At 42.0% G+C, this 25,631-nt stretch overlaps 1 protein-coding gene across 1 annotated transcript in view; it reads right to left on the bottom strand.

The window, feature by feature from the left end:
- MBOAT1 (membrane bound O-acyltransferase domain containing 1) overlaps positions 1-24,801 on the bottom strand; it is a gene marked incomplete at its 5' end in the record, with an annotated part of 31,585 nt that extends 6,784 nt beyond the window's left edge. The window contains 8 exons of the mRNA XM_008937539.1: positions 799-902; positions 4,146-4,338; positions 6,451-6,634; positions 9,342-9,396; positions 11,583-11,638; positions 20,483-20,578; positions 24,031-24,108; positions 24,656-24,801. Of these exons, the coding sequence (XP_008935787.1) occupies positions 799-902; positions 4,146-4,338; positions 6,451-6,634; positions 9,342-9,396; positions 11,583-11,638; positions 20,483-20,578; positions 24,031-24,108; positions 24,656-24,801 (912 nt within the window). The remainder of the gene's footprint in view (positions 1-798; positions 903-4,145; positions 4,339-6,450; positions 6,635-9,341; positions 9,397-11,582; positions 11,639-20,482; positions 20,579-24,030; positions 24,109-24,655) is intronic.
- Positions 24,802-25,631: the final 830 nt, after the last annotated feature.

The following is a 25,631-nucleotide window of genomic DNA, read 5'->3' as shown; positions in this document are numbered from 1 at the left end:
CTAAAGAAAAGAAGCCTTTAGAAAGCAGTTTCAGTCATGTCAACACTTTCACATCCCACTGGCATTCAGAAAATATCCTTTGGGGCAAACAAATTATATTTGCCATCTTTTGCATTCGAGAAACAAGCATAAATAGCTTACAAAAGACTAATGGATATTAAAAGTACACTTGAAGTCACAAGAAACGTGTGACAGATGTTTTGAGAATTGGTGTGGTTTGCTGGATGGAGCTTTAGATCAACAGCCATCTAAGCTCTATGTGGCCCTGGCAGGTCCCATTCAGGTTGCTCAGTTTGTACCTGTTATCTCTCCAACCCTTGCTTCCCTCCATTTACAAGAAGCACTCCAGGCACGTGCAGGGACCCAGCCCTTCCAAGTGTCGTGGCAGCTTCTTTCACTACCACCACCCATCTCCACTGGGTTACAAAAGTGGAGGACTGTTAGAAGTAAATAAACAGAAAACACCACAGATGGTGGAGAATCATAGCTGCGAGCAATTGATTGACCCGCTGAACTCAGCTACAATCTACAGTAATTGACTGCTCATTTATTAAACATCTGATTAATCATTTATTAGCTCTCTATAAACTATTTAGAAATGCAACCTGAACGTGGATCGTGACGAAGGCTGTGTGACAGATGCTTTCTATCTGCCCAGCAGATAAAACACAAAACCTCTCCATGTTAAAGAGGGGCAAGTCTGGTGATATGGACTTACCTTCCTTCCAGCAAAGCTCCTCCCTGTTGTCATGCCCATTTCTCTATAATTATGCCAACATAGCCACTCCTTTAACTCACCTCAATATTCCAGATATTTAAATTGGACAACAGGTCCCAGCGGAAAGTGCCTCTCTCATCAACTCCACTGAATCCATAGCCAGCTGCATTGTTGACTGCATCTGCTGCAACGTCAAAGCAGAAGAGGGTGAATCAGACTGCTGAAGGAGACATGATTCTTACAAGTCAGTATGGCACCAAATACACATTCATGCCAGTTTTGCCGTAATTAGCATCCTCTCTTTCAAAGAGAAGCTTCCTCTTGGCAAAGGGGCATTGCTGTAAGGCAACCTGAGTAATTTCCTCAAGAGGAACTAGCAACATCTTGGGCAGAAGAAATGAAAAATAAAACAACAATGGATAGAAATTACTTTTCCCATTATTTTGCCTTTATTATCCATGATAGGTACACAAGAGTTGATGTAAAATGAATTAGCATTTTCCCCAAAAAGGTACCTGGATTTCACAGCATTTCCAGAATTCAGAAAACTTGTGTCTCAAAGACATGTTTACCATTCCTATTTAGAGTTCCAACATGGTGGTTTTAATTAAGGCTTTAATTCATACTTCCACAGACAAAGCCTTTTGCTAATCCTGTTGCTCAGTGCCTCCCTAAGTACCTCACCATCTCCACAAATCAACTATCACATAACTTCAGTTACAGACTCAACTACTCTAAGTGCAAATAAAAGCTTGGATAACGGCTGGCATTTGACATGCTGCACTCTTGCTCTTTCCCAGGGCTCTGATCAGCTGCCTCCATCTCAGCCTTGCCTGGGAGTCATCTCATCCCTGAGTCTCAAGATCCTGCTTTTAAGCCCTTGACTAAGAAAACAAGAGGGACTTGCTACCTCTGGATCACTAGGTGCAGTCAACACCAAGGATTACTGGAAGAAAAAGGAAAGCAAAAATACAGGTTGGCTTTTCCTTCTAGATAATTTACAAAATATAAGCCTCATGAAGTTATGCTGTAAAAAGGTCAGCACTTCTTTCCCAAGAATGAAAATGGATTTTGCTTTGCAAGTGCTCCAAATACAAGCATAAGCTCATGGACGAACCCTAAAGCACAAAACTAGGGAGAAAACATAATTAAAAGCTAGAAAAGTGACAATAAATGAATAAATAAAGGAGTAACCTTCTCTAACCTGAAACTTTCCATTTTATTTCCCACTTTACTAAATGCTCTAGATTTTACTGATGGAGAGAAAGGTCTCTGAGTTTTTAATTCTTTCTCTGTTAAAAACAAAACCAAAACAGTGACTTTGTCTGAAATCTTATTTACCTTATGGCCTGCCAGTGTCTTGTTATGAGACCAGTAACAAGCTGTGAGGCCCATAGGACCCTGCCCAATCGCAGGGACTGGAGCTGCACAGTAACTGTCCCCCCAGAGCAAGGGGACTCCTGGATTTTCTCCTCCTTGCTGCTCCAAGGGTGCAGGGAACACTCAGTGTTTCTTTGCCAAAAGCAAGAAAACAGAAATTCAGGGATATAACAACAGAGGAGACCTGTCAGCCTCTCAGTTCCCGAGCAGCTGCCTGCAGAGGAAGGTGTGGAGCGCAGAGCAGTGGGAGTTGTCCACCCCTGAACTTGTCCCCAGCCTCAGCAGAGCCCAGGGGAGGTCCCCCTGGACCAGCCCCAGCACATCGCCTCCACAGCTCCTCAGACGCAGGCGCTCACACCCTCACACCCAAACTGCTGCCATCGACAGCTCTGAGCTGGGTTTGGAGCCACGTTCCCATGGCCAGTGCTAATGCAGCAAGAGGATGAATTTTCCATTTTTCCATGGATCTGGAGGAACTGAGCAGCAGAACACTCCCACAATATTGTCACTGTCCTTTTCCCAGGACAGGAAGCGCTCCTTGGGGCCATTTCAGCAGGGACTTCTGTAGTGCCCTGGGCCATGCCACGGGGAGATAAACTGGGAAGGGATAAAGGGCCTGCTGTTCTGCTGCCTGGATTTGTGATGTGAGGACAGCAGCCTTGCCCGCCAGTATGCAATGCATGCTTTGCCCAAACCCCTCACTTCTAAGGTATTTCTACAGCCTTAGTCATGCCACATATCCAAGTTCAGTTTATCTCTTTAATAATGGACTTTTAGTTAATTACAATGCCAGAAAGAAAAAAAAAAGAAAAAATGGAGGCAACAATTTAACACTGGATCCCACAAAAATAAGCTTCTGAGCAAGCAGTGCTTTATCCCAAAGCTGTTCTCATCCCACACATGCCAGTCCTGGCTGCCCTCCCTCGATCTGTCACTTTTACTCCCAGCAGTTTAATCACAGCCTCTCAGTGAGTATCCCTGGCCCTCTCCATCCCATCTCAATGACACTCTTCTCAGTTTCATGTGTATGCATTGTTAGCTGGGTTCTCATGATCTCCCCTTCCCACAAAGTTTTGCAATACTACAAAAAATTCATTCTCCCAATTTCCAGCCTGGTCTAGAAGGATTTGACTCCTTACACAGATGGGAGAAGGTGGCTTCTAAAAGGAAGAAGGTAAAATACAAAAAGATGATTTTGACCACCAGTCTAGATGGCTCCAAATAAAATAAATTTGCTTGTCTCCATAATGAACCCTCTCTCTTCTCTTCTCTCTGTTCTTCTCTTCTCTTCTCTCTGTTCTTCTCTTCTCTTCTCTCTGTTCTTCTCTTCTCTTCTCTCTGTTCTTCTCTTCTCTTCTCTCTGTTCTTCTCTTCTCTTCTCTTCTCTCTTGTGGATATTCTTGGGTCCTTCCCATCACTTCCTTCATTCCCCACAGTCCCCCCATGGTTCTCCAATCCCTTCTCTTGACAACTGAAAGCTAAGTTTTGAGATCACACACTGCCTCAGAGGCAAAGCTTAACTTCAGCCCCCAATAAGCACCACAGCTTTCAGATGCATGTGCTAAAGATGCCCCTAAAGGAAGAGAGAGGTTTGTTTGCACTGTAATGTAAAGTCTGAGCCAGCTTGACCAATTTTAACCTCCCAATCCCACTGATAAAAGTAGCAAATTATGAATAAAGCCTAAAAACTAAGGTTTAGAGGAGGCAAACTTTTTTTTTTTTCTCTAAGAATTCCTGTAAAAATTATTTTGGTACAAAGCTTTAAGTAAGAGGTGACTGTTACATAGCCTTTAGTGGCAAGAAGCTGAAAAGTAGACTTGGAACCTCAGACAAGCTAGAAGAGATTTTATGCATGTTTTTTCAAAATTTTTGACATCTCCCCACTTCAGTGGGGTTCACTGTCTACAGGAACATTTGTACATCACCCACAAGTACTACAGGCTTAGGGATTAATTTAGTCCCCCCACCCCCAATGTTTCAGCCCTCCCTCTTCCCATTTATGAGCTTATTTGTTACCTACGAAAATAAGCAGTGTAGCCAGACTTACCTAATGTCCATGCAAAGTAATACTTTGGTTTTGCTGCCTGTGTTACAACATACAGGTAACCAAGTCTTGACAAGAAGGGTGTTTTATCAAGAAATTCATTATCAATAATATATGCCATAGGAAAGTTCTTGGTAAGTGTCAAGAATAAAATGAGAGATACTAGTGTGATACACAGTTTGTACATCACTGCTCCCTAAAAAGAACAAACAACAATGAAACATTCATTAGAAATGTTTGCTTAAGATGAAATAAAAAATCCCAGAGTACTCATGACATAAAAAAGCACTTCAAGAATCGATAAGGTTAGCAGTGACAAAGTTGATAATAATGAATTTAGAAGAGGTAACAAAGAAAAGGCCACAGTCAAAGATTTGGTGTCATTTGTTTTACTGAATTATCTATTACCTATAGGTACAAAGGGCAATTAGAAGTCAAAACTGGTGATGAACTTCACAAGAGACTCCTACCTCATTTTAATGAGGAAGGCAACAACAAAAACCAAAACCCCACAATATAAAGGAGAAATCTTCCCTATATGGACTGTCATCTCCTGGAACTAAGGACTGGATTCCTTCTGGAAGCCAAAACCATTGGTATTCAGTACAATAGTAGGTCTTATTGCCCAGCTGCCATCTGGAGGTTTTCCTAAAAATCACTTGACCAAAAAGCAATCTTATACAGGATGCATACCTTCCCCTGATATAGGGTATCTGTTACACCACTCTGTTTTCTATTACTGCTCTCTAGCTTGCTATACTCTGATATTATTGACAATCATGCCAGTAGTTAGAAGCTCAAGTTCAAATATGCATCAGGAGTAAACTCTCCTTGAAACTATATCCTGGTTTCCTTCCTAGTAACCAGTACAGTGCTGTGTTTTGGATTTAGAGCAAGAATAGTGGTGATAACACACTGATGTTTTTAGTTGTTGCTAAGCAGTGTTTACACTAAGTCAAGGATTTTTCAGCTTCTCATGCCCTGCCAGCAAGAAGGCTGGAGGGGCACAAGAAGCTGGGAAGGGACACAGCCAGGACAGCTGCTTCTAACTGACCAAAGGGATATTCCATACCATGTGATGTCATGCCCAGCATATAAACTGGGGGGAGTTAGCTGGAAAGGCAGATTGCTGCTCAGGGACTGGCTGAGCATCAGTCAGCAAGTGGTGAGCATCATGCATCACTTGTATTTTTGGGTTTTATTTCACTTTCTTTTGTTTGCTTTCTTTTTTCATTACAGTTATAATTATGATTATATTTTAATTTTATTTACATTATTGAAACTGTTCTTATCTCAACCCATGAGTTTTACTTGTTTTCAATTCTCCTCACTACCCCACCAGGAGGGAGGACTGAGTGTCTGCATGGTGCTTAGCTGCTGGCTGGGGTTAAACCACAACATGCACTCATAATCAAAAAGGTAAATCTGACACTTGGGTACCTTGTGAAAATCAACTTCTGTTCTCAAAAGACTAATAAAAGTGCAATATACTATTGAAACAGCAACACATTTTTTGATCCCGAGTACTCTTTTTATATCTTCTTCATATTCAGGAATAAATCAATGTGCAATTATGTTTAAATGGTTACAATGGAAATATTAATATTCTCTGCTGACTTGCATCCAGCACAATGTGGGCCTCATTCTGACCTCAGTCAGAACTACTGTAAGTCAAAGTAACATTGCCACTGAAGTCAGTACAAATACACCTTTGTACAAGAGGAATCAGGTATCTACAGGCACATACTCAATTTCGTGCTACATTATTCTGCCTTAAAAGAAGGTAATTTTATAAGATCTTACATAAAATTAAAAAATATAAAGTAATATTAGTGTTAATTGTACGTGGAAAATGACCTTCAAGTCATCTTGAATCGTGAGATTCTTTTGCAAAGCAAAACTAAAACTCAAACTGCAGTTTCTAATTAGTCATGATTCGTGTACTTCTAACATCTCCTGCACTATGGGTGACATTTGACTGTTTTTAAATTTTGATATTTCCTCTTCTGTTTGCAGCTGAATTGCAGCTTGTCATTGTCAGAACCTGCAGACAGGACACGCAGTAAATACCCAGTGACCCACTTTGCAAGCCAAATGCATTTGGGGAATTCAAGAGGAAGACACCAGCCCCCTCACCCCTGCCCCTGTGACAAAAACAGCAGCCACTTCACCAAAAACATACACTGTAGCATTTACTGGGAAGACAATCCAAAAATGGGTTTTCTTCTTCATTTTTAATTATGAGAATCATGTACAAAGCTGTAAAGTTCTGCCCTTTGCAGTAAACCTTTGTCATTTAAAAACTTACAGTTGGAGAAGGATCAGGAAGTCTGTCATAACCCTTCTGCTTCCAGTTCACTTCTAACAGTTTCAGGTGCACATGCCTCCCTTCAATGAAGGCTATATAGTCCTTGTAATTGCTGCAAGGCCCAGCTATGATGCTCATAAAATTGAGGAGATAGCTTAAATACTCCAGTAAAGAAGGTCTTGTCCTATAGAAAACAGCCACACGTGACAGAACAGGAAAAAACAAAACAAAACACAAAAAAAACCCCACAAGGTAAAACATGGGAAAGACTTTCACAAATGCTTTTTGTGGCACTGTCTGCCTCAGCCCCCACCCCTCCTGTGACTCTCCCCCAAGCTGAAAGCTCACTAAGTCTTTTTTGGAGATGAGGCACAGCTTCTCTTATATCCCAGTGATGTCTGGCAGATGGCAGTCAGAGCAAGGGTAACGTGGAAGCGCTTCCACGTTCTGCTTGAAAAGTTCTAATCCTATCACCAGGAACATTTTAGTAAAAAACAGTCACAAATTTAAACACTCACTCTCAAACAAATATACTTGTGCATTTTGAGCAGGCCAGCAGTGCCAGGAGAGAGAAGCTGGTAACTGGTTGTGGACATCTGGGCAGTACATCAGGGACCAGTAACAGCTGGCAGACCACAAGCTGGGCAGCAGTGGTCTCACCAACCTGGGTAATGCTGTACCTTGCCTTGGCATGCAAACCACAGGGCAGGGAGCATGTCAGACCAGGGCACTCAGGCCTGAGAGGAGCTCTCACCCACCCTTCAGTTCAGCCTTTTGAAAAATGGGAAGTGTGATGTGAGACGCAGAGGAAGAGAATGAATAGGCACTCTGTCCTGCTGTGCAAATAAAGGAAGCAATTGCCTGTATTGCATCACGAATAGGAAAAAGAACTAAGGGGAAAAAAACATCTATCAAAAGATAGCTGAGGATGAAAGTCAAAGATGAGTCCATTGTGTTAGTTATTTCCATTTTGTATATCCCGCAAGTTCCTTGGGCTGGGTTTATATTAGATGTCAAATGAGTAAGACCCGCTGTCCTTACCACAGACCAGCAGGATGGAAAAGAAAGATGCCCAGGCCTCTCCCTGCTAGTGTAATTTGTAAACTGTTGGGATTGCTTTATTTATGCAGCAGAAACCACCAACATCTAAATTCTGCCCTGAAACACACAGTGCTCTCCACAAATGTGCTAACAGTCACCATCCAAGTAAAGGAGGAGTGCCCAGATGAGGACAGAAACTAGGACACAGTGTTTCAGGACTTTTCCTGTTCAGGACAGATGGACACGCATAAATCAAAACCCTCTTAAAAGTCTTTCCAACCACGACATAAATTTCTAGACCAAGACATAAATTTCTAACAGAAAAACTAAGCAACAGTTAAATATTTGCTGTTGCCTACTTTTATTCTGAAGCAGAATTAGTTTGAATAAACAGTTAGCTTAGCCAGGATTTTCTGCATTCACCCTGCTGGTTATTGTACATCTTCGTGCCTGAATGATGTGCTCTCTGGTGACAGCGTTTCACAGAAAGATGCAGCAAACAATTTGGGGTAAGGCTCATCTTTCTGTTCTGCAAAACTGAGCCCATTATTTGGGCTTCTGAACTCTACAGTACAATTAAACATAAAGTCATTAGTTTCAGCTTAGGTTCTGCACGTGGGTGGGTGGGGAGACATGAGCAATGCACGAAGGAATGTACAGAGGATGAGTGAGAAACAAAAACAGACCAAGAACAGGGGCGAAGACAAAAGGCTGTATTACCAAAAGGGATTTAAAACTCTTCAGTTATGACTTGTCTGCCACCGACACTTGAGCTATTGGCATGTACATTTCTATTATGAGCTCATCTCATAATACAAGCAAAAAAAAAAAAAAGTCTGTTTGGTGAGAATTTGACTAGAATTAATCATATGGTCACAAGGGCCCAGTGCAGTTAAACATTATGCCGTGAGATTTAAAAATAGAAATAAAGCTGTGTCACAGCAAAAGTTATACAAGTCTCCCTACAGGATTTTTTGCTTTTCAAGAAGTTACTCCCTTCTTACTTTCAGAAGCTCATGGGCAGATTTTCTGATGGCTGAATCTTTACTGTTGGAAATGAAGGAAATAATTTCCTTGGTCCTTAAAAAAACACTTCATGATGAAATGTAGTTATAGTTCTAAGACTAATTCTGTAACACTAATTTTTCTAAATAGAAAAAAAAAGGTGCTCGAACACATCATTAACATGTTATCTCCCTCTGAAAAATGAGATGAGTCACATAACCTGAAGGACTAGAAGTATTAACATTACGGGGGGAGAAAGGAAAAAAAAAAATTTCAGTGCCCAAAAATTATGGCAAAGAAAAGCAGTACTTGAATTGTCAGAGTCAAACCAACAAGGATTTTTACTATGCAATCGTTTGCTGCCAGAGAAGGAACATTCTACTTGGAAAAATAACATATCACAGGCAGGATGAAGACAACAGCCAAGAATTCCAAATAGTATAATCTCAGCCTAAATATAAAAGAGTAGATTCAGTGAAGACTAGTTTTGTTGCATGGGGGTTATATATTTAAGACAATGAGATGTACCCAAATACTTCAGTGCTTTTCTGACCAGCACAGGGTGAAAAAGGCTAAAGTCGTGTACTGATGAAGTAAAGAATAGAGCAGAGAAGCTATGTTTGTGTAAGGAGGGCCCTGACACAAACAATACAAAACCAAAAGTACTCCAGCAAAGAGAAAAATCAGGTAGGACTTTTGGCTTATCATGGACTGGGAAGAAGCAGGGAACATTTGCATGGTCAGGCCACTAAGTTGGTCCTGACATTGCAAATGACAAAACAAACCCAATGCCAAATCCAAGCCTTGAAGTTCTGCAGATGAAATTCTTAAAAATAGATTCTTACTTTACAGCAAGCCGATTTTGCTCAGCAGTGAGTTCCTCAGCTTGTCGCCCTATTCCTAGAAAGAAAGAAAAGCCCCATGAGATCTTTCTGAAAGCCAAACAGTGAAAGTTATCCTCAAAGCCTTACGTTTGTATCCCACAGATAACTTCCCATAAGCTTCAAGATTTCTTTGTCACAGGCAGTTGTAATACAGCTCAATTCCTAACTTTTAGGTCAAATATAAAAATTCATATCCTACCCTACCTCTTTACTCAGTCCCTTGCTTCACTCCCCTCTTCTCACCCTTGCTATGCTTTCAGGAAGAGCAGCCATAGTATTTCCCCCCCCCCCAACACAACTCTCAATGCCACCCACGGGCAGTGACCCCCAGCAGCCTCTACTAACAGTCCTGGGCTGGAACAAACTCTGTTCCCAGAAGCCACTGGCCCATTCAAGCACAAGCCTCCTGCTGGCTCCTTGGTGAGAAATGGAGCATTTCACAGCAGGAGGAGTGGGCAGTGGAAGAGAAACGGGCTCTCAGGGAACAGAAGCTCTGCTGGTGTGAACGAGCAGCCTGGCTGCCTGCTGCTGAAGAAAGTCTAAACACACACATCAACAATAATCTGGAATTGTGCAAGGTCCATACTGGAAGGGTGACCTCCTGTTGAGTGAACAAGACCTTTGGGGCCAGAGGTAGAGCACAGACTCACTGTCCCAGGAAAACTATGGAAAACTCTTGCATGATGCCCAGTGCATAAACACATGTTGCTCATAGCAGACGTGTTAAAACCTTCTCTCTGAAGCTTTAGCTGCACATACAGTGAGGAGAATCCCACTGGCTTCAACAGAACAACTCACCATGGGATGAGTCACAGCACTTGATGCTGAGTATGCATAGATAGCATCACAAGATCAGGGGCTTGGCATCAATTAGCACTACTGTGCTAAACATACTGGCCATAATTACCAACTCACACACACAAGACCCACTTCCTAAAAAGACTGCTGATAAGCTGCTCATTTCCATTCTCTCTCAGCTATTTCATTTTGTAAATACTGGGAAGGCGTGAGTTCCAGGGAAACAATTATGCACTTAACCACTTAAAGGGTTGGGCATTTTGTTTGTCTGTTTCCATTTCTGGGAAGCCAAGTTAAATTTTTACAAATAGAAATTTGTCACTGGTGCTTGAAATGCAAACTGCCTCCATTGGATCAACTGCTCCATACATGGATGTTCACAAAGTAATGTCTTTCCTACAGAAAGCTGTAGGATTTCTGGTTGCTTAAAATGCTCCTGCCTCTGCTGCTATCTTTTCCTTTCTGTCTGTTCAGTATTCTAGGTGTGCATAAGGCTGCACATCACTGTGGTAGGCAGTGATACATGAGCTGGCCAGCTGAAGTAACAGAAACAGAGAAGCCCCAGTGACACGTGTGTCAACGATAAGGTCAGTTAGCCAAGCTTCAAGCTGCACCCCTTACAGCCAGCTAAAAGCATTAGATCCACTTGTGTAAGCCTGGCTTGCAAACAGCCCCTGCAGTCTGTGGTGTGGCCATCACCTCGATCATAACTCTATAGCAGGCTACTTAGTCTCCCACAGCTTCTAATGCATTGGGCCTCAGACTCAGAAATTCACACTGCAACATCAGTAGACAGGAGCAATAGCAGCACTGATGACAACTGAGATTTCTAGCCTTTGCACTGTGCTAGACACAGGCCTTTTACCAGGAAATAATAGTGCTCTTTGTCACAGTGCAGCACAAGACTGAAGACAATGTTATTTTGCTTACAACTGTGCTTCTCCCTGCACTGGAAAAAGGCTACTGAATTCCATCTCCCACAGCTCATGGAGTATATTATGACTGAATATATCAGTGAGAGCATATTTTTTTACAATAACATTAAAGGCTGAATCTATATATCAAACTCTTGATTTCTGACAATCAAGAACAGCTTCAGAGAGCTTAACGGAGATGCACTGCAGCATCTAATCAGTAGATACCAGTACTAGCTAAAATCCAAACTGGGCCCCGAGGAAGCAGAGACCACCCAAAGGGGAGAACAGTTGTCTTTGTTACTACAAAGATAATTCAATCCTGGAGAACTCATCGAAAATGGAAGTTTCGTCCTTTCCTCCACAAAGCATTTTTCTCCCTCGTTTGGAGCAACTGAGTCAACTACACTCATCCTCTCTGCAAGCCCGCCACAGAAGGCAGTGGCCTGAAGGCTGTCTCCAGGACATGGGAGGGGGTTCCACCTCTCACCGTCATGTAACTGGCACGCCAGTGTGGTGATCTTCTGTGTAATGATCATCAGCGGACTGCAACAAAGACAGAAACAACAGTTACATGCCTCAGAATGAAAAGTATTCCCAACTTGCTCTATCCCTTTAAAAGGCACCAAGTGTCTCTATCAGCAGCGAGTGGAAAACATCCAATTAAAACTGAAGGAGGAACTCGGGCACAGACAATTGCCCGGGTTCAAAACAAGCCCGCAGTAACTTGCACTGGAATTTTTAATTGCTAAGTGCACACAATGCCTTATTTCATGCCTCCCCATCCTGCAGCAGTGTGAGTTCTAATTCAGAAGAAAACACACCAGTAGGAAATACCAATGTCTGCAGTCCACTGGCCTTCCTTTGAGGCTAAGACCAAACTCAAGCCCCATATGATGCAATGCCACAATACAGCAATGCTGATGCAACATAACTCTGGCTCTTCTTACTGTTACTCTCCTGTTGTTTGTCTCCTCAGTCCCCTGAAATTCTCAAATCTGCAGGTACACATGCCTATTTCCCCACATAAATAGCCCTATCAGTTAGGACTGTATGCAAATATCAGAATAGCTGTCAGCACAATAGCTTCCCACTTGCTTCTTGGCCATGCAACTGCCTTGTGGACAGCCTGTCCAAGATGCAACATCCAGCTGGGAGTCTGGGCATGTGGGCTCTGGAGCCTCCAAAAAACATGAGCTAGCTGTACCTGAGCCATGCTTACAGGCTACAACCAACCACCCAGCAGCTTTGGGGCTGACCAAACAAGCAGCATAGGAATAGCCACCACGTTCAACAGGGCTGCTTTCACCTCCCATATCCAGCTTTACTGAGCTTCTTAGGCAAAATTCAGCTTGGTAGCATCAGGAGCTGATCTCCATGAGGGCAAAGGACGCAGCCAGGAGCATTCAGAGGTACACAAAGAAGAGAGATGGGTGGAAAACCACAGGGATGACTAACCACTCCCTCACAGGCAGAGGCTCCAGGGCTAACAGTCATCCACACACAGCTTCTAAGGGCTGTGGAGCCCTAAACACAAACCACAGTGCTGAACATCTGAAATCTGGATGGACCCATGGCAGGCAAAGTGAGGGATGAGCATCTGCCCATCTCTCTGCCACAGGTGACACCAGCACAGGGTGCCCAGATCTCATGCTATCTAGGAGACCTTCAAATCTGCAATAGCCAGGGGGTTGCAATGGTTGATGAGGATACATCATTATTTTAAAAGAATTAATTGTGATGACTGTATGTAAAACCAATTCCACATAAAAGATTTGTCTCTGCTGAGGATTAAGACAATGGATTGTTTCTTGATTTGGTGATAAATTATCAACATAAGCCATACAGAAGTTTCTGCTTGAATACAAATGATGTCTTCAACATGGAAGTTAAAACCTGAGGTTTTGGACATGCTATTTACAGAGTTTGACAGGTATATGGAACTTTTTAAAGAGATGAAGAGGATTACTCCAAATATGGCTATTCATTTTAAATATTGTCTTTTTTCTTTCTGGAATTCAATGAAAGAAAAAAAGCTGAAGGCTTTTTTTTTTTTTTTAGTTCAACCACTGTATTTTTCCCACCAAGTTCCCAAGGTAAGAAAACAAAAGCAAAAGTTACATTCAAAAGTATCTGTCTAAAATAACAGTTGAATATTCATGTTCTGCAGAGATTTTCAAGAGATCATCCTCAACTACATTGACCTACTGGTTACAATCAAATATAAACCCAATGGCTAATATAAACTGTCTTCAATCTGATTATCCCACTATGATAAATCAAACTGATTTTCAAGATAATTAATCTGCTGAGCATGGGAAACACAAAAATACTGGAAAAAGACATCCTTTCCTTGTAAGTGGTCTTTTTGATTTTTTTAATACTAAATATAGCTGATCTTTTTAAAGAGTCCACATCTAATTCTATGTAGGCAATTTGCATTTTCTACCCCAAACCAGAGAGCACGCAATATCAGGCAATTTCTTAATCTGAACACATTTTCTATCATTTCATCAGTCTCTACTTGAAATGTCAGTTAAAAAGCTTGCACACGAAATCCAGAGCAAACTTAAATATACACAAATCTGGAATACAAGCATAACACAAAGCTTTGTATGGCAGCTCTCCTAGGGTCTCCTTGGGTCACCTAAACCATTGATTGCAGCTAAGGAATGGGTGAATTCAACAAGAACTTTTCACCTTCCAGTCAAATACAATATTGTGAAAGAATGATATTTACTTATTCCAATTCATCTTTCAAGGAAAGTTATTTATAAGCTGTTTTCATCATTATCCTCAACATCCCATTTCTCAAAGTAGATTTTCCCATTCAGACAAAATTTAACTTTGCTTTCAAAGACACATAAATCCCAATCCTTTAAGCATATGAAAAAGATATTTTATTTTTTATCCTGAAGAGAGACAGAGGCTGTCAGTTCACCAGCTGTTCTACTGCAATCAACAGAGATTTTTGTTAGCGCTTGACCTTCTAGCTATATGGGTGAACACTATCACTTGTTTCAACTTTGTTCAATTTGTTGCACATGTTTTTTTACAGCAAGCACTTCATGCCAATATTGAAACAGGTAACTTTAAACCTCAGGCTCAGAGCCAAAACTCTATGTCTCTAAGTGCCTAAATTTAGACACTTGTCTTAGAAAATTGAGCCTCCTGCTGTAAGCCAGAGAGAACCAAAATGCAAACAATCCTGGTGTGCTGATTAACCAAGGGAAGCAGAAGAGCTGCCTGCACTAAAGTCATACAACTTATAAACACAGAGAAGAGAGAGGTTCTCCTCATCTATATTAGGAGTTCATCACCTCATTGACGGCTGTAACCCAGCAGAACAGGCCAGCCTCTTGTGCATTTTAATCAGAAAAGACAGCCAATCTTCCTCAAATCCCAGCTCCAGAGACAAGGGAGCACAAAGGTGATGGTGCTCACGCTGTGGGTGGGAGGGAGACCCACAAAATTTATCAGAGATATGTTCATTTCTCTCTCCTCCCACCATCGTATCACAAACATACACATCTCTCCTATATCCTAATTGGGAAGGTAGAAACCTGCTCTACAGTGGCAATGGGATGACACCCTCTAAATCTTTCACAAGATCAGTATCAGATACCATTAAATGCTTCACAGAAAGGGTAAGCAAGGTTTCAGGTGAACAGGGAACATTTTCTACCTCCCTCACCTGTCTGCAGTTCCCCCACTGAAATGATCTCACTGGGGTACCAAACCTTTGCTGCAGGAAAGGGCAGAGCACGACAAAACACAGCAGTACTGGAGCTCTCTCTTCTTCTGGTACCGCTTTGGGGTGTGGAGGACCCCACCTTCTGCACACCCACAGCTGTCCTACTCCTCCCTGGGGAATCACCAGTCTCACCCCATCACACACACAGAGGCTGCAAAGCTAAGACTGCTTTTGCTTCTTCAGAATGAAAAATAATCTTTCCCCCCATATTTGCAGAGCGACGCATGAGGATGAAAGTCTTGAAGCAATATTAAAAATTAGATGAGAAAAACACATTTAATTTAGGGGGGGGGAAATAGTATCATCACTTCCTAAATACACTGGTACTTGGCAATATCAGAGTATTGAATTGTCATTTCAATTCAGCCTTTTGGGCAAGCTCAAATTTTAAGCAGCAATAAAACCCTGAGTTAATACATAAGATACAGCTTATCACATCACATATAGTCAACTGTTTCCAACATGATAACATTTTAAACCTTAGATTCTACTGGAAAAAGTCAGTAGTGCTGCAAACAGGAAGGTGAGTTAACAAAACTGTAAAACTTCTAATAAGATTTTTTTTCTGCCATATTTTGAGAGATGCGAAGGTTATTGGACTGGGGCAAATGATGTGGTTGAATTTAAAAACAAAAGTCTACTGCTGCTATACTTGCGTATATGGATAAAATATGGAGCTCTACCCCTATAGGAAGAAAGCATATGAAATAAAACACATTTAAGAAGCCTAAATGACTTGAACTCCATCCTATTTGAACACCTTCCAGTTGCTTTGCAGCCACATGCAGAGTGGTGATTCCGCATCCTCTCCTCTTCTCCCAAGCGCTAGTTACAAACTAGCCCAGAAACACAGAATTTGATTTACATGTGTTGTGACTTTCCCCTTCCCCCTATGTTTTATATGTCAGCTGAGAGTTTAATCTCAGGTTGTACCTGCATTTTACCTCCTACACACAAACCACAGTGGCCAACCTTCAGTTTAAAAAAATAAAATCAAGACGTTTTCCCAGGGAGTAAGTACTGAATAGGAAATTTCAACAAATTAAAAAACCACACCTAAGCTCTCTTGACCTTGCACTAGATGCCTTGAAAAACAACACAAGGCAAACACAAAGAAGTGTACAGAGAGTGCTCAGTAGAGGGTTTTACCCCCCTAATCAAACCTCCAAAAAACATGCCAGTTAATGTAATTTTTAAACATGGCTTGGTGCAGTGTAATAAATTTGCTCAGAAGCACACGCCAGTGGAACTAAAGATGTCATCATTGGTTGTAGCCTGCTGCAGGGATCTTCCCCCATCACAGGCTGGCTTCTGCACCGAGAAAGCTTTGATGCTTATGAAAGAAAAGACGTTCACCAAGCAGAGTCTGCCTGACCTTAGGTAATCCCGTGAAGGAGTCTGGCACACGCTCGCCAGAAATAGTTTCCACTGACCTGATTTCACTAAGGGAGGAGGTGGAGTCAAAAGGCTCATTGCCGACAAGACTTCAAACCAGCAAACATTTATTTCACGTTTATGTCATGACAAGAAGTTCACAGAGTCACACTCTGATGTTAATTGTGCTGCCGAGGAGGCTGCCAAGCCAGAGCCTCCACAACGGCTTCACTGGCAGCGGGCTCCTACTTCTGCTTTCAGCAGCAAAATGAAGAAGTGCTGAAGTGCACAGAGGAAAAATACTTCACTGAACACACTCACGCCTCCAAAGCTACTTCCAATTTGCTTCATGTGGTTTTGCTGGTGAAAGCTCCTAAAGATCATTAGTTATGCCTTCATGACAAAAGCATTTCAGTGAAGGGTATTTTCTTCTGGAGAAGTGTCCTGGGACGCCCTGGATGTGCGGGGCTCTCTAGTAGGGACTGCCTGCTTGAATTCTGGCTAATCGGTGGGGGGTGCATGGGGGTCCAGGGGAGGGGCTGTGGTTGATCCTATGCCACTGAGAGGAGAAAAGCCAGCAATAAAACACTAACCACCTGACAAAAAATCACTGCCTGAAGTGACACTTGTTCATGAAGTATCTGCTTATACAGTTCTTCAAGGGGGCTCTTTCAAGGATCATCCCTTTCTAAGCAGTTTGCTGAGGATTGCTGCTGCTGTTCTGCATTTGGGATAGAGAGAACACATAAAGATGCCCATTCCTTCTGGAGGGTGATGTCCACCAAAACACTCAAGTAAACTGTACAGGCTTGACATCTGCAGGGAGAAAACTCCTTGAGTCCCCTGATAATTCTGTTCTGCTCTCTCTAAGACCAACAGAAGAGTGAAAGCAATGCCAGTGTGTGTGGTGACTTTCACCAGCTGAGTTTCTTTTCTGTATGGAATGGCACCAAGAAACTCCTATACACAACATATGCACTATCATTCCCTAACATTGACCAAATGACACGCAACACTAGGAACTTTTACTCAGATGCTGCAAGAATTCAAAGAGGAAACCAAAAAGCCCTGTGGTCTTAATCAAGTAAAAGATTAAAGCAGACATAACTTCATATGGATGAGGAGCTCCTCTGAATTCTGTCCAGATGATTATATGCTTATGGCATTTGCTCATGTAGCTTGCTAGATTAAAATCATATCTATTGTTGGTTTCCAAAAACCCCAATCAAGATCCCTTTATTTATTTTAAACTAATTTCTCCCTAAAGCCATAATAGTATTATACTCAGTCTGAGTCTGAGACAGAAAGAAAAATAAACAAATTGTATGTTAGTGTTACAATTTTTAAAAAGTTGTATAGAAACCAAGCAACTTACCAGCATAATCCTCTTAGCATAAAGAAGAAGAAATAAAAGAGGGAAAAAGAGAGAGAAAGAGTTAGGATTTAGTTTTCCTAGGTACAATGTATAAATGCTGTGGCAAGCCAAGCAAAATAAAATATGCATGTTTCTCTCAAATACTGATTTAAATTAGGGGGGAAGCACAGCATTCAGTTATTTCTTAATTAGTTTTCAAAAATGAATAGTTTTCTTTGAGACTGTAGTCAGAAGAGAATTCCTAAACTATGCCACCACATTTCTGTGAAATAATATAAATGAAAGAACTTTGATAAAATATATATACATTTTTTAAAAAGTAATTAAAATTAACGTGTGGCAAACGGGGATTAGTTTTCATCAAAAGCTGTCACATAGTTTAAAAAAAAAAAAGTAATTTCCACTTAAGTACTATGCAATACATGAAAAACAATTAAATCAAGAAATTGCTGCAAGCAGCTTGAGTACAGTTGTGACTGGAGTCAGTGACCAAACCTGCCCTTTGCAGGAGTTAGAAAAATTAACTAGTGACCAGTAGGGAACCAGTTTCCTTACTTCTTAACCTTGAAGTGATAAGTCACAGTTTAATCTTTTCTTTTCCAGTTTACTAAGACACAACCCAAAACTTGTCTTGTTCTTTCCATCCCTGCCTGCATTCTACAAGCTGCATTCTCAAGATGAGGGGACTCCAAACAAACGGCACAAGCAGCTATCACTCAAGAACCAAAATAATGTATTTGCAAGCAGCCATTAGAAGGGTTAAGCACTCAAGCTGTTAAGTGCACAAAGGAGGTTAAGAGAGCAAGTGAGATATGCCAGCTTTCAGCAGCAACGCTGGAAAACACTCATTTCACTGGGCTTGTATCTTTAGGGAACTGACATTGGAGAGCTGATGGCACTACAACTGTTTATGAGCCAATCTGATGGGGATTAAACTCCTCTTCGCAGTCAGATATCAAGAAAGACTTAAAGGATACTGAGACCTCAAATAAAAGTCAGCAGATGACAGGCTTTTTACTCACTCTTCAAGATTCCCTTCAATGCAGTGTTTTGCCTTCCCCGTGTATATGCCCAGGCACATTTGCCCAAAGGAGTGGGAGCGTGGAGGCAGATGGGCATCGTGCCATGGAGTCTGTCTTGGGGTTTTTTTTTCTGAAGCCCTGAGAGAGAATGTTAAGGACATCCTTCTGGCCAGGAGCCTGTTTGAATGCTTCCCAATGCAATAGATGTGGGATCATCAAACATGGGAGGTTGAGCTGCTGCTAATACACGCTAAAAGTGTGGTTAGAGAGTCTATTTTGTCTCCATAGGTCATCACATCTGTTTAGGTATGTGCACAAAGCCTCAGTGGGCACACACGAGGAAAACTGGATTTTTATGAGGCTGACCTGGGTTTCTGCCCTTTGGATTGCAAATTTTTATGAATACCAGCACAATACTTTTATTTAATCTTTGTTTTCAAAATATACCATGAAGATGTAGTTCATATCCATACTACGTTTTCCAGTTGTGTACTACTTCGCAGTTTTATGTTTGACTGAAGTTTAGGAATTGGTTTATATCTTAAAGCATCAGGATAAAAATCAAATGACAGAGTAAGTTCAGGTATTATTCTTTCAACACTATTATTATCCCTAAACTCATCATTAGATAAAAGTAGCTCCATTTTCATCAAGAAAGCAGAAACTGCTACCTGTCTTTCACAAACAACCACCACTCCTCTTCTTCCACCCCCAGTCTGAGCTGAATCTTTAGTAAAAGTCTTCAGAGAGGCAGCTATTGTGCCTCACAGAGCATTTCTGAAGCCACTATTCAGAAAAGCATGCTCTCTTGCATTTCTCAGTGCCTCATACACACACAGATCTATAGCATTCCAATCCCATTTATAGGCTCCATGGTATGTCATGCTCTTTTAGGACACACTTTTGTCTATTAAAAGAACTGCAGAAAAAATCATAGACCTAAACTTCTCTAAATGAGTTATCTTTTCTGCCCCCTCCTCTAATACAAAAACTCCAAAGTTTCAAAGGAACTTTTCCCCCACTCCCTGCAATTTAACTAAATGCTTAAACCTACCACCTCACTCAGAGACACACTGACAAAGACACCAAAAACATTTGGTTTCCTACTCTATGCCTAGAAGAAGACAGAGCCTTGGAAGAAGCATCTACAACTTAATGTGCCAGTTTACAGGAATTTTACTCTTTACTCTGTATTATATTAAACAAGTGGCATACAGATTAGCAGATTTTTTTTAAACCATGCAAAATCATATGTTCCTGTTATAAACAAAATATATAGGGTTAGATGTCTGTATTTTTGCAAAGCCTCTTCTACCTCTTCAGCAAATTCAGAGACTACAGTATAGAGAAGAAACACTGTTCCATGGAAATGCACAGCATGTAAAAAGTTTTGCTGTTTAAACAGTGGCCACAGCCTGCCCCTGTGGGACAACCTGTAAGACCAGCACTGGCAGCAGAAGCTGATATTGTATCTCTCTGCCCACGTTACCCAGCCACCAGCCTCCCAGTTCTCCCAGCCACTCACCCCCTGTCTATGCTGTAACCCCCAGGGTTATACACACTCCCCCAGCTCCATCGATGGGCTGTGCAGACTTATCCCCCTGGGCTGCTCTAGGTGGAAGTCTAGCTAACCAAGCTCTACTTTCCCAACTAAGATAGCACCTAGGAAGAAAACAGCAGAAACATGAGTCAATGCAAAAATCACACAATGTTTATTCCTTCCCTAAAAAAAGAAAAAGTCTTAGAAAAAGCTTAATGGAAACAAAATTGCAGGTGGTTAACAGAAAACATAAAAATTATTCTTGAAAGGTACTGAATTCAACTCAAATTAATTGACACAGGACCCAGCTTGCAGACTCACTCACCCGGAAAAATCTGTAGTGAGGATACCATAATGAAATATGTATATTCGGCTTATGTGGCACAACGTGAGGTATCCCATAGCTACAACAAAGGAGTACCTAAAAACACAACATACAGAACACACAGTTACCAACACAAGCACCAGCAAGAACTAGAATCACTCAAGTTTGGTTTGGGCTTGTTTAGGAGGGGAGTTTGATATTTGCAAATTGTGTTGTTAACAAGTCTGAAGCTCTGCTACAAGATCTGGCAGAAATTTTCAAAGAGGACTGACAGTTTTGTGTACCCAGCTGAAATATTACAGAGGTGTCTCCTCACACTGGGGGTGGGAAAAAAGAAAAGAAGTAGGATCTCTTCAAGTCGTGCTTTCAATTTCAGAGATCCCACACTCACATATTATTTTGAAATGCCTGACTCAAGAATTTAAAACCAGATGATAATGTATGTGTGTTGCTGAAGTTCCCCACGGCCTGTTTTATCTGGAAATGTCATTTACTTGTACAACTCTTCCTCAGACCTACCAGAAACTAAAATATTTCAAGTTTAAGCTATATTCCCTCTTCTGGCAGATAATGCCACACGGCCTAACCTTTTCAGCTCTACAGTGCTAAAAGACAACTCTTTTCAGAAGAAGCCTTCCTTAAGTGGAGCCTGATGCATAGAATCATTAAGGTTGGAAAAGACCTCTAAGATCATCAAGTCCAAACATCACCCAACACAACCATGACCGCTAACCCATGCCTGAAGTGCCACATCCACATGTTTTTTGAAACCCTCCAGGGATGGTGACTCCACCACCTCCCTGGGCAGCCTGGGCCAATGTCTCACCATTCTTCCAGTAAAGAAATTCTTCCTAACACCCAATCTAAACCTCCCCTATCACTACTTGAGCCAAATTCCTCTTGTCCTATCGCTGGTTACCTGGAAGAAGAGACCAACCCCCACCTCTCTACAAGCTCCTTTCAGATAGCTGTTGAGAGCAATGAGGTCTCCCCTCAGGCTCCTCTTCTCCAGGCTAAGCAATCGCAGTTCCCTCAGCTGCTCCTCCTAAGCCATGCTCCCCAGACTCTTCACCAGCTTCATTGCTCTTCTCTGGACATTCACTCTCTCTTTTTCAAGATGATCACAAAATGACTAGGCAGGACAGCAGCATGACTCTTTCCATCTTAAGAACTGACTCCTCTGAGGACTGGAGGCACTGCAGTATCTAGGTGGGGCAGATGCAGCCTTTTCTACAATTAACTTTTCCCTGTGTTTACCTGAGAAAGGAAGAGGATAGAAGGGAGGGAAGAAGCAGATGGGTATCTGGAGACAAGACTGACAAACGAGGCAAATTAGACAGAGTGCAATAGAGAGCTGAGGCACCAGAATGAAAGGCTTGCATCACATGGACAGGCCAGGACCAGGTTTATTGGTGTCCCCTGCATCAGAAGATGATCACATGAAGAAAAGGATGCAAAGACCTACAGAGGAATTACACTGCACATCCTGCACAACTTGCACACCCAGCAGAGCTGAGCCACAGGAGCTCTGGCAGGCTGGCAGCACCCGCTGCCAAGCAAGATCCCCCCCAGATCCCCACGGTGGGGATCTAAAGGTGAAATCAAACAAGACAATCAAATCAGACGACTGAAAATGAGCCAGGCCTTTCTAAAATCGTGGCTGGCTTTGAAAGAAATGAGTTTTTCCTCCCCAAGGACTAATAAACTGCAGTGTGAATGACAGTGATGGATGGCAAGGCAACCTGCAGGTCATGTGGCCCACAGCAAACAGCTAGATGAAAGGCAGACTGAGGGGACACGACAGCTTCTTCAGGAGATTCAGAGCAGAATTTATCTTATTTTATCTGGCTCAGGCATCCACTCCAGCCTCAGCAAGGTCCTTGGGTTCCCTCTCATTGACAGAGAACAGTAAGCATCCCTCCAAAGGCATGGCACCCAGCTCAGACATCTAACGGTGACAGCTGGGATGAAGCATCTAAAATAAGCCTCAGTATTTTGTGTAAAGCACCTCGACTGAAATGGGGGCAAGCAGGGAGAGATCCACCGAACTGCTGCTGCAGCTGGGGGCATTTCTGATGCTGGATTAGTTTGTCCATCCATACGTCTTGAAGGCTGACAGCCTCACCAGACAGCAAACTAGCAGAAAATAAGAAGGGAAAGGAGGATGCAGGTTAAAATATGAAGTTTCTTTATGTCATTTTTTCACTTCCACACGCGTTTTTGGGGAAAAAAGCCAAGTCTTGGAGCCCCACTATGAAGGGTTCAATGCTCTTGCAGGTCCTCTGAATGAACAGGTCCAGCCCTTATTTTTTTCAAGCTTATTCTCAAGCAGCTTGAATACACTGTTATTTTGCCAAAATGAATAAGGTGGATGTATTTCCAGTCACACTGCTATGGCCAGTGGGACACAGTGGAAAAGTCCTAACCCAATCCCCCCAGCTGACAGGTTTTTCAGCACACAGGATTGCTATTTCACATTGACTTAAACATGACTATTTTGCAGCCATGGCTGACATGATGTGAACTAATTTAATTCGTGTTACAGTATACAGCAGGTTTTCCTGCTGTGACTAGTTGGCTAAACAGTAAGAGTGAGGGGTTTCTTGTCTGAACTCTGCCTAATCACTACCACTCCCTCCATTTGCCTGGGAACACAGAAGTATTGGATGATTCCCTCTGTGGACTTGGTTCCTCTGATCTACAGTCAGTAACTCCTGCATTTCCTTCAAGTGATGGGCAGGGACAATGACCAGGGGACAAGTAAGACACATTTTTAGCACCTTTTCCTTCTTGTCTCTGAATCGTATTTCTATCATAAACATTGTCTGATTCTATTTTTTTTTTAATTATTAAATACCTCTGGACTTCCATGCTTTGCATTCTGTGAAGGGATGGAAAAACCTTCCTTGATTAGTATCTGTCTTGCTGGTGCAAAACACAGAGAGTCTAAGGTGTCTTTCTTCCTTTCAAATGGTTGTACAGGGAAAATAAATATCCCATGGTGCAGAACTTCTCATGATGATGCCATAAACTTCTGCTTCAAATCAACGCCATTCCTGGTACATTCTATTTTTATAAGCTCAAAGCCCAGTACCAAAGTCAAGATTTAATTTTGCAGATCACTAAGTTAGGCTGCCACAGTAACCTTATTTGAACTAACTCAAGAATAAGTGGAAATTGCCTAAAGGCCAAACAGTAAGGGGGAAAACACATTAAAAAGTATTATCAAAAGCAGTCCTCAAGGACACAAGACTAAGGAGAATATGACTTCATTATGTTTAAGAAACCAGAGGTTGGGCATAAATTATTAAGCCTGCAAAAGCCAACTTCTGAGGCCAGCAATTTCATGGAGAAATGCAATATATCAATGCAAAAGCCACAAACTGAGATTACAGCTGCTTCTGTAACTAAATGAGCAAAGCTCCTGCAGGTAATTGGGAAAGAAAAACATGAAAGAAAAGGTGGTCCTAAAAACCCCTCATGCTTCTCCATGAAAGGAGAGAAGCTGTCAGAAGGGCAGCTCCAGACCTGCAGTCACATCAGCTCACCTGTGGATGTTGGGAATACTTGCCATAGTCATAATGCCATAGTTCATCATCACCAGGACAAAAAGATGAATGGAATACCTTGAAGACAACAAAGTGAATATTTAGATCATTTCTGGGTGACCTGGAAGGGCTGGCAGTTCTGAGTGAGGGAATACTTCTCCATGCAAATGACATAAATGTGATGTCATATCAGGGGATCAATAAACACAGATTATCACAATGACATCTTTATAGCTTGAATATCCAATGTAAATTAATACTTATGGGCATTATTGTTAATCTCTCTCATGGAGAGAATGAGCAATCTGGCTTGAAGTGCACATTCAAAATGGATATGTCTTCCAAAAGAGGTATCTTCACAGCAGACTGGTGTGGCTTTGACTTCCAGAACAAACATCACAGATTAAATATTTCACCAACAAATACTTTCATGGCTCATTTTACTTTCAGGGTTTGGGATAGTTATGCTGGTTAGGAGTATGTTTTGTTTGGTTTTTGGTATTTTTTTTTTAGGATAACACAGAAAGTGCCTTAAGACTAAAAAGATGTAACCCAGAAAAGCTGATAGGAAGTTTAAAAATATTTTTACTCATAGTCTGTCTACAGGGTGACTATAAATACTCACCACCCAAAGCAGAAGACAGCAAAGTATATTCCAAAGAGGGTGGCAAACGCATGGCGAACAGCAGAGCTGGCATGGCTGGGACCCAAGTAAATACGAAACCAAAATGCAGCCAAAAGAGCGAACAGTTGGCAGGCTACAAAATTGATCTGTAAAAGACAAACAAGACAAAAAATGGTTGTGATTCTTGGAGAAGGGGGAGGAAGGATTCTCTCCATTCTCTGAATAATAAAGAGCGGAGCCAAGAAAAGAGGGGGAAAGAGTTGAGCGCAACGAATCTTTTGGGTTCTAGCATTCTAACTTGTGAGCAGGAGCAGTATCTTCCCTTGGCCAATGACAGAAGGGATTAAACAATCATGTAGCCACCCAAAAAGTCAGAGAAGAGGAAGAGCAGGCTCCGGGCAGTCATCAGTCTCCCCAGGGCAGAGCTCTGCTCTGCTGCCAGCATCGCTGCCGCACCAGCCCAACCCAGGTGCTGGGGACGTCACCCCCCTCTCTGTCCTCTCAGTGAAAGGCAGAGGCCAGGAAGCAAATTGGGACCATGAAGCATTGCCCCAGTGCCTGCCTTTCTCCACACACCCCAAAACAAGGGCAAAACCAACAATCCCGATGTGATGCTGTTTCACAAGCAGTAACTGGACGGCCTGCTTAGCTGAAATGTTCCATTCTACAGCATTCTCCAAGCTGTCTTTCAACATACCTTTTTTTCTTTTTTTTTTCAGTTCAGGAGTGCAAAGAAAACAGCTTTGCTCTACCATCATGCAGACAACTAAAGGAAAATGTTTCTCAATTGTTCTTGGCTCCTGCACGTCTCTGCAGAGCATGGGAAGCAGTCTGGTGCCATTGTAAGGAGGCAGCGATGGCAGTGGGAGCACAAGGCAGGTATGTGTGGAGAGCTGCTCCTGCCAGACACAAAGACAAGCAAAAGCTTCAGTGTCCGCAGAGCAAAACCAACACCAAGCTGCCTCCTTCAAGTCAC

Source organism: Merops nubicus, unplaced genomic scaffold (assembly GCF_000691845.1).
Source record: "Merops nubicus isolate BGI_N331 unplaced genomic scaffold, ASM69184v1 scaffold20713, whole genome shotgun sequence".
Lineage (NCBI taxonomy): Eukaryota > Metazoa > Chordata > Aves > Coraciiformes > Meropidae > Merops > Merops nubicus.
Note: the sequence above shows the minus strand (reverse complement) of the source record. Positions and strands in the feature narration are given on the sequence as shown.